At 33.7% G+C, this 6,984-nt stretch overlaps 1 protein-coding gene across 3 annotated transcripts in view; it reads right to left on the bottom strand.

Annotated features, from left to right (window-relative positions):
- TFEC (transcription factor EC) overlaps positions 1–6,984 on the bottom strand; it is a 69,705-nt gene that overhangs the window by 33,828 nt on the left and 28,893 nt on the right. For all 3 annotated transcript variants that reach the window (XM_029924628.1, XM_029924638.1, XM_029924648.1), the window contains exon 3: positions 460–546. In XM_029924628.1, the coding sequence (XP_029780488.1) occupies positions 460–546 (87 nt within the window). The remainder of the gene's footprint in view (positions 1–459; positions 547–6,984) is intronic.

Genomic DNA, 6,984 nt, shown 5'->3' with positions numbered 1-6,984 from the left:
TAGTGGGTCTGAAGTGAAGTCAGATTGTTTTTCTAGTTATATTTTTCTTGTCTCTAAAAGGTATAGAGATCTCTGAATCTGATAGTTGTTAGTCATGGTAAAATAGTCCAAATTTAGCCATTAGCATAAGAGAGTGTTTTGATTATATGCTGTGTTTCAGGAAATCTGAAGGTTAAATTACTCATTCACAGTGCTGTAGTAGATTAGATATATAATTAGATGGATGTTTACAGGGATTAGATAGATAGATGGAATATCATCATGTTATTCCTCAGTAACATTATATAATCTCTTTTTTCTGCAGCAATAGATATTGTTTAATATTCATCTGTTATCTTATGTCTGTTTCAAAAGCATAGAAAAAATCCATTTACTAATAAAATTAAATTTTTTTTAATGTCTTCAGATGCAATTATTTATTTTGGTCTCACTGACCTCCTCAGGTCTGGAAACACTTACTGTTCTTTGCATTAGCAGAGGAGAGTCTGTTCCTTCCTCTTTAAAACTTGATTCCATACCGATTATATCCTCAATAACGTCTTCCATCTAGCAAAATATAATACATTTAGAATATTGTGCATAATGAGAAGAGTTGTGCTTCAGCCTGAATTCAGAAAGAAAAAAATTAGCAATCTTTAAAAGTTTTTATGAATATTTAAATTAAGGTTATATTTATATCAAAACCCAGAATATTATAGAACTTAAAATGAAGTAATCCTGACACTCTTTGATCCATGTTGCTTTCCCCACGCATTTGCTTCTACAACCAGCGGGCAGGTGATGGCTGGGCAAATCACCCCGGGCTAGTCCCTTGAAAATCAGTATCTATATAAATAGAGCGGTTATCATGAAGTGCCTCAAGCCAGAGCCCGTGTATTTAACATGTAGAGAAATGACTTCTTAAAACTTTACTTTCCTTTTGAAATGTTTTGATTGCATCTTACAGGTGGATATTCAAATATCAGTGGTCAAACCAGCCAGTTGGTCCAAGTAGATACAGAATACACGGAAAAATGTCATCCAGCTTTCCCTAGTGGCTAATAACAATAACAGCAATAACAACAACAACAGTAATCACTGGCATCTTAAATTGTAACAATAGCAAACACATACAATGTGCGGGACATGACACGTACTGTTCTGCATGCTTTGCATACATCAGCTCATTTAATCTTCACAAAAATTCTGAGAAGTGGATACTATCATTGCCTCCATTGCACAAACGAGAAAACTGGGAGGAGAAAAAATGCACAATAACTTGTTCCAGGTTACAAAGCTGGTGAGGGACAAAGGCAGGATTGAAAACCTGGAAATCTGGCCCTAAAGTCCGAATGGAAATCAGCTTCTCACTCTTCTCTCAATTCCATTCTAAAACAGTCTTCCTTCCCTTCTCCACTTTAGCCAGAGAAGATTGTAAAAGCTTGTATTTTAAAAATACCATGCTTGTCTCCCTTTTCTCTCTGGCTACATCTCTCCTCTCTTCCACTATATTCTCTTTAGTGACATTTTAAAATAAGATGTAAACTCAAAGATAATGAGCATGCTGAATTTATATGATTGTAACGCTCTGAAACTTCTATAACGTGCAGAAACAACCAGGACTAAACTTGACGAGATGTATAAAAATATTTTATTATTCTGTTAATTTTATCTTCTAAGCATGATATTTGAGAACTTTAGAAAATCAAATTATTCAGATTTCTACTAAGCTATCTCAAAGTTGATATGCAAAATAATCAGAACACTTTTCATATTAATTTAGCAAAGATTTGTTGAGCGATACTTATTTCAAGACCTTGCTGTAAGCACAGGACCTATAAACGCAAACAGCACAAAGTCTCTGCTATCATGGAGCCCTAACTCTAATAAGGAAACAGAAATGGGGCAAGATGGCAGAGCAGGAGTAGCTCCGTACTTTTCACTTCATTCCTTTTTATGGCTGAGTAATAGTCCATTATCCTGGGATAGAGGCTATAGACATTGATATAGATCTATAGCACATCTTCTGTATCCATTCATTTGCTTTAATGAGCATTTAAGCTCAGAAATTAAATACTTTAATTTTTAAAGATTTTACTGAATTTGAATTAGTTTAAAATTAAATTTAAATAGCCACATGTGGCTAGTGAGTACCATACTCATCAGCGCAGCTTTTGACTATGGTCTGGATTTTATTTATTTATTTATTTTCATTTTTTTAATTGAGTATAGTTGACACACAATGTTGCATTAGTTTCAGGTGTACAACACAGTGATTCAATGAGTCTATATGTTAGGCTATGCTCACCACATATCTACTGTCTGTCACCATAAACACTATTACAGTAACCTTGACAGTATTTCCTATGCTCTGCCTTTTATTCCTATGACTCATATATTTCATAACTGAAAGCCTATACCTCACACTCTCCTTCCCTCATTTTGCCCATCTCCCACCCCCATTCCCTCTGGCAACCATCAGTTTGTTCTCTGTATTTATAAGTCTGATTCTGTTGTTTCTTTGTTTTATTTTTTAGATTTCACATAAATGTCTGCAGTTTACACATTATTCCATGTCCATCAAGAGATCGTTAAAGGATCCAGGATAATAAATATGCATATTTTATTTTTGTTTAGTACAGTCTGTGAAAGTTTTAAAATATAATATTGATTACTAAACTCAAATTTTAATTTCATGATATTTCTCTCATTCACATTTACTGTTACGTGGACAGCGAATTTGTACTGCACAGATGTAAAGACCTGAGGAAAGAAGGATCCTAAACATAATTTATGGCAAATGACTTTCTTTTGGGTACTTCTAGTATTTTCACCAAAAATTATATATATAATTTATCTCTTTTTCAGGAAACTTGCATCATAAATGACCCACTCTCTTGCATCTTAGTTTTTCCCTGTTGCCTGTAAATATGCTTAGGTTTCTCCTATTTCAGTAGAAAACTCTCCTTGGAGGCTCTCTAACACCTCTACCTTCATTTCTGCCATCCACCTACATAACTGTCTTTTTTCCCTAATTTATTGATGACGTTGATTCCTCCATTATACTAAACTGATTTTGAGATCAAAATCTACTCAAAAACCTCACTTCACAGCTTCTAGGAATATTCATAATTAATCACCTAAGAATTCAGTTGTTATTTTTAAAAAGACAATAGACACAACATTTTTATCAGATGAAGCAGAAATAAAATATTAGGCAAAAAAAAGGAATTACAAATCAGCAGAATAAGCATCATCAAAATAATAAATTATAATGAAATACAAGAAAGAACAAATTACTTTGACTCAAATCAAAATGAGGATAATAGGTATGGAAAGTATGAGATTTGAGGACAAAAGAAGAACATTTATAAGATTTGAGAAGTTTAAAAATAAAGATCTACAAAAGACTAGAATGAAAATTTTCAACAATACTGGGTACAAGAAGACAATGGGATAATAATTGAAGTATTAAATGTAAAGAACTTTGAACCTAGATATTTATAACCAATAAAATATCCTTTAAGTAGGTCGGCGAAATAAAATTGTTTTTAGGCATAAAAACTCAGAGGTCTTAAGGCAAAAATACCTTTGAAAAACACTTTTCCCAAAACGAGACAAAGATCCCACTAAAAAGAAGAAACAGACCAATTTCCCTGATGAACATTGATGTAAAAATTTTCAACAAGATACTAGCAAACCGAATCCAACAATACATTAAAAGAATTATTCACCATGATCAAGTGGGATTTATTTATGCACTGCAGGGGTGGTTCAATATCTGCAAATCAATGAACGTGATAGACCACATTAATAAAAGAAAGGATGAGAACCACATGATCCTCTCAATAGATGCAGAAAAATCATTTGAAAAAACAAGATCTTTTCTTGATAAAAACCTTAAGAAAGTAGGGATAGAAGTATAACATCAATATCATAAAGACCATATACAAAAGACCTATAGCTAATATCATCCTCAATGGGGAAAAACTGAGTTTTTCCCCTAAGGTCAGTAACACAAGAGGGATGTCCACTCTCACTACTGTTGTTCAACATAATCCTGGAAGTCCTAGCCTCAGCAATCAGACAACAAAAAGGAATAAAAGGCATCCAAATCAGTAAGGAAGTCAAACTTTTATTCTTTGCAGACAACATACTATATGTAAGAAACATGAAAGACTCCAACAAAAATTTGCTGCAACTAATACATGAATTCAACAAAGTCGTGGGATATAAAATCAATTATAGAAAACTGTTACATTTCTATACACCAATAATGAAGCATCAAAAAATGAAATCAGGGGCGCCTGAGTGGCTCAGTCAGTTAAGCCTCCGACTTCGGCTCAGGTCAGATCTCACATTTGTGGGTTTGAGCCCCGTGTCAGGCTCTGTGCAGACAGCTAGCTCAGAGCCTGGAGCCTGCTTTTGGTTCTGTGTCTCCTTCTCTCTCTGCCCCTCCCCCTCTCATGCTCTGTCTCTCTCTGTATCAAAAATAAATAAAACATTAAAAAAATTTAAAAATAAATGAAATCAAGGAATTGATCCCATTTACAACTGCACCAAAGACTGTAAGGTACCTAGGAATAAACCTAATAAAGAGGTCAAGGATCTGTACACTGAAAACTATAGAATGCTTATGAAAGAAATTGAAGACAGAAAGAAATGGAAACGCATTCCATGCTTATGGATTGAAAGAACAACTACTGTTAAAATGTCTATATTACCCAAAGCAATCTACACATTCAATGCAATATCTATCAAAATAACACTGCGTTTTTCACAGAGCTACAAAAAACAATTCTAAAATTTGAATAGAAGCAGAAAAGACCCCATACACTAAAAGTAAAGTTGAACTAAAAAAACAAGGTAGAGGTTTCACAGTTCTGGACTTCAACCTGTATTCAATGCTGTCATTATCAAGACAGTATGCTACTGGCACAAAAACAGACACATATATCAATAGCACAGAAGAGAGAACCTAAAAACGGACCCAAAAAATGTATGGACCCAAAAATAATCTCCAACAAAGCAGGAAAGAATATCCAATGGAAAATAAGATAGTCTCTTCAACAAATGATGTTGGGAAAAATGGACAGTGACATGCAGAAGAATGAAACTAGACCACACACAAAAATAAACCAAAATGGATTAAAGACCTAAGTGTAAGATAGGAAACCATCAAAATGCTAAAGGAGAAAACAGCAAGTTCTTTGACCTTGGACACACAAGTTCTTATTAACATGTCTCTGGAGGCAAGGGAAATAAAAGCAAATGTGAAATTGGGACCTCATCAAGATAAAAAGCTTCTGGACAGCAAAAGAAACCATAAAAAAAAACCCCAAAAACTAAAAGGCAACCAAAAGAATGGAAAAAGATATTTCCAAATGACACATCAGATAAAGGGTTTGTATCCAAAATCTATACCCCCACCAAACTCAAATAATTTAATTAAGAAATGAGCAGAACACATGAATAAACACTTTTCCAAAGAAGACATCAGTTGGCTAACAGACACATGAAAAGATATTCCACAAAATTCATCATCAGGCTAATACAAATCAAAACCACGATTAGATACCACCTCACACCTGTCAGAATGACTAAAATTAATAACTCAGGAAACAACAGATGTTGGCAAGGATAGGGAGAAAGAAGAATCCTTTTGCACTGCAAACTTCTTCAGTCACTCTGGAAAACAGTATGGAGCTTCCTCAAAAAGTTAAAAATAGAACTACCCAATGACCCAGCAATTGCACTACTAGATATTTATCCAAAGATACAAAAATGCTGATTTGAAAGGGCGCATGCACCCTAATCATATTAGCAACATTATCAACCATAGTCAAATTATGTAAAGAGCCCAAATTTCCATCAACTGATGAATGGATAAAGAAGTAGTGGTATATATATATATATATATATATATATATATATATATATATATACACATATATATATATACACATAGATTCATATATATATATACATATATATATGAATATATACTTTGATTACTGGGCAATCAAAAAGAATAAAATCTTGCCATTTGCAACAATGTGGACAGAACAAGAGTGTAGATGCTAAGTGAAATAAGTCAGTCAGAAAAAGACAAACATCATATAATTTCATTCATATTGTAAAATTTAAGATGCAAAACAGATGAATATAAGAGGAGGGAAGGAAAAATAAAATAAGATAAAGACAGAGGCAAACCATAAGAGACTCTTAACTATAGAGAATAAACTAAGGGTTGATGGAGGAGAGGAGGGCGGGGAAATGGACTAGATGGGTGATGGGTATCAAGGAAGGCACTTGTTTTGATGAGCGCTGGGTATGGTATGTAAGTGATGAATCACTAAACTTTACTCCTGAAACCAACACTAATCTATATGTTAACTAACCTGAATTTAAATTAAAAAAAAAAGAAAAACATTCTTCCAAGAAGTACTCCAGTTAGATTACAAATAAAACTATAAAATCTATGCAAAATATAAGAAAAATGAGTAAGTAACCGTAACATTTTTGTGGTCTAAACAAAATGAATATGGATACACAGAGAAGATTATATTCATATGATCTAATTATATATAATATATATGTAACCAAAATTCCTTTTGTTGTCATTTCCTGACTGCTTGACTTCCAAATCCAATAGGCATTTATCAGCCCTTATTTTACTAGAGCCAGCTACTACACTCAAATGTTTAGATCATTCCTTCATTCTTTAAACAAACTCTTTGGCTTCAAGAACACAACACTATCTTTTCATTTTACCTTTACTACCCTTCTTCTCTAACCACCCCCTAAATATTGCTTAAGGCTCCATCGCATCCTTTGTTCATGGCTCTTCTTACTATATTTATGATCTCCAGGAACTTTCTTTCTCACTTGAGCTTTCATATACTCTCCACATACTGACAACTCTCAAAGTTTTCTCCAGTCTAGGTTACTCTCCTCAGGGAACCTGTCACTAGCATCTCAACATGGTGGACTCCCAGACGCCTC

The sequence above is a fragment of the Suricata suricatta genome, chromosome 2 (genome assembly GCF_006229205.1).
Source record: "Suricata suricatta isolate VVHF042 chromosome 2, meerkat_22Aug2017_6uvM2_HiC, whole genome shotgun sequence".
Lineage (NCBI taxonomy): Eukaryota > Metazoa > Chordata > Mammalia > Carnivora > Herpestidae > Suricata > Suricata suricatta.
This window is presented reverse-complemented; position numbering and strand designations above follow the sequence as displayed.